The 1,910-nt window shown below is 54.5% G+C and overlaps 2 protein-coding genes across 7 annotated transcripts in view; one reads left to right on the top strand and one right to left on the bottom strand.

The window, feature by feature from the left end:
• Positions 1 to 1,037, bottom strand: part of TUBD1 (tubulin delta 1) — a 30,967-nt gene extending 29,930 nt beyond the window's left edge. Inside the window, exon 1 of one of the 4 annotated variants that reach the window (XM_045299968.1) lies at positions 937 to 1,037. The gene's annotated coding sequence lies outside the window, so the exon portion shown is untranslated. Of the gene's footprint in view, positions 1 to 175; positions 332 to 795; positions 882 to 936 lie in introns of those variants that run through there. The other 3 variants (XM_004707001.2, XM_045299967.1, XM_045299969.1) reach the window with 3 other exon arrangements.
• A 290-nt stretch (positions 1,038 to 1,327) lies between these two features.
• The window catches only part of RPS6KB1 (ribosomal protein S6 kinase B1), a 39,099-nt gene continuing 38,516 nt past the window's right edge, over positions 1,328 to 1,910 (top strand). For 2 of the 3 annotated variants that reach the window (XM_004706998.2, XM_045299537.1), the window contains exon 1: positions 1,328 to 1,470. In XM_004706998.2, the coding sequence (XP_004707055.1) occupies positions 1,330 to 1,470 (141 nt within the window). In that variant the 5' untranslated portion in view covers positions 1,328 to 1,329. The remainder of the gene's footprint in view (positions 1,471 to 1,910) is intronic. The other variant, XM_045299536.1, reaches the window with a different exon arrangement.

The following is a 1,910-nucleotide window of genomic DNA, read 5'->3' as shown; positions in this document are numbered from 1 at the left end:
AAGCGTGTACAGTATGAGCCAATCAGTGGCAGTAATGACAGAGCATGCGCTGTTACGCAAAATCCGCGATAGAGTGAAGCCGCGGAAGTCGAAGCGCGAAATGGCGAGGGTTCACTGTATATGTGCCATGTATTTATATGTACATATATGTAGGTGAAATAGCTATGCTATTTACCAGCGATTAAAGGAAGCTCCCTTTTTCTTTATTATCTTCGGATTTACCATATCCAGATACACTCATACACATCTTCCTCAATCTGTTTCACATCCAATATTTTTTTCAGCATGCATTTAAAAAGTAAACAAATAAATGCTGACTGAAAGTATTGGTAATGTACAGTTCACACTGCATGGACACATAGAACACATACTTTCCCTCAGCAATCCTGTGTTTAATTACCAGTAATTTTATTTCTCTTAAAAAACGATTTTTCCTTCACCAGCCTCCTTTTTGGCCCGATAACTACAGCAACACTGCGTTTAGCTCCAGTAGGGCAGGAAGAAAGATGGAGCTTGGAAAAAGTAGAAGACCAGCTGAAACATCAGACTAGGTCTCTGTATTACTTTTAATAACGCAAAGGACAATTTTTTATAACACTGTAAATGAGCAGGGTTTGTGAGCCAGGCTCTGTATTTTAGATTTTCCAACAACCCCGTATAGTGGGTATTATCATCTGCTTTTTACAGATAAAGATTCTGGAAGGTAAATTGACTTCCCAAGGCCACCAGACTAGCCAAAGGCTAAAGCTAAGGCTCTTGCATTCCCACCGACCCAGAACCCTCTTTAAAACAAACCCGCTCACTGACAGCGCCGTCCTAGGAAATTGTCCTCTTCAACTTCAGAGGGCCAACCCTCTCACTGTGCGCATGCTCAAGGCTTAAAAAAAACACAAACCAAACGATCAAGACAAGAGCGAATGCGCATGTTCTACAAACCAAGTTTGGGGAGTGGGTGGGGTGGTGGGGGCGTGCATGTGCATTTCTTCTTATTCAGAAAGGTTAATCACGCATGTTCAATTTCAATTGATCAATTTCAGATTTGGCACGCACGCTCGCTGTCCGTCAGAGAGCTGGAGCCCACAGTGCGCATGACCTCGCCTCCGCGCCGGGCTCGTCCGGCTCCTGTTCTGCGCAGGTTTGTGCCGGTGCCTAACCCTGGGCGCTGGTTCTGCGCATGTCCGTTGCCCACTCTCGGGCTTCACGGGCCGCTGTACGCATGCGCTGGCGCTGCGCTGGAAGAGCCAGTCCGGGGCCTGGGCGCAGTCGCACTGAGCCGAAGCAGCCGGTTATGGCGGCGGCGGCGGCGGTGGTTGCGGCGGGTCCGGGCCCATGAGGCGACGACGGAGGCGGGACGGCTTTGACTCAGCGCCGGACGTCCGAGACCGGGAAGCTGAGGACATGGCTGGAGTGTTTGACATCGACCTGGACCAGCCAGAGGACGCGGGCTCTGAGGAGGAGCTGGAGGAGGGGGTGAGGCCCAGGTCCCGGGGGGCTGGAGGTGACAGGGCTGGGGCGGCGGCCAGGGCCCAGGAAGCCGGGCGTGTCCGAGAGCGTGGAGACCTAGAGGGGCGCGAGTAGTCTCCAGGAGGGGCTGGGGCGCCCCGCGCAGCCGGGGGCCGGGGGCCGGGCGCGGCAGACCTGCCCGTAGGGACGAGGTCGCTGCGGGGTTCGCAGGTGCAGGTCGCGCCCCCCAACCGCAGAGGAGCGCAGCCCCGAGCCATCTGTTTGTGGAGGGAAGGAGGGAAGACGCGTGATCAATTCCTGGAGATGCTGGATTGCGTGGACGGGCGGGGGGAGGGGGGACGGTGGTGTGAGCGCGTGTTGGGGGCGGGAGGCTGCGCTTGGTAGGTGCCCCCGCAAGTGCAGGTGAAGTGCGCCAGGGTTTCCCTTCGAGTGTAAAATTTCAAGTT

The sequence above is a fragment of the Echinops telfairi genome, unplaced genomic scaffold (assembly GCF_000313985.2).
Source record: "Echinops telfairi isolate 266 unplaced genomic scaffold, ASM31398v2 ScPeMD7_7458;HRSCAF=8496, whole genome shotgun sequence".
NCBI classification, from domain to species: Eukaryota; Metazoa; Chordata; class Mammalia; order Afrosoricida; family Tenrecidae; genus Echinops; species Echinops telfairi.
This window is presented reverse-complemented; position numbering and strand designations above follow the sequence as displayed.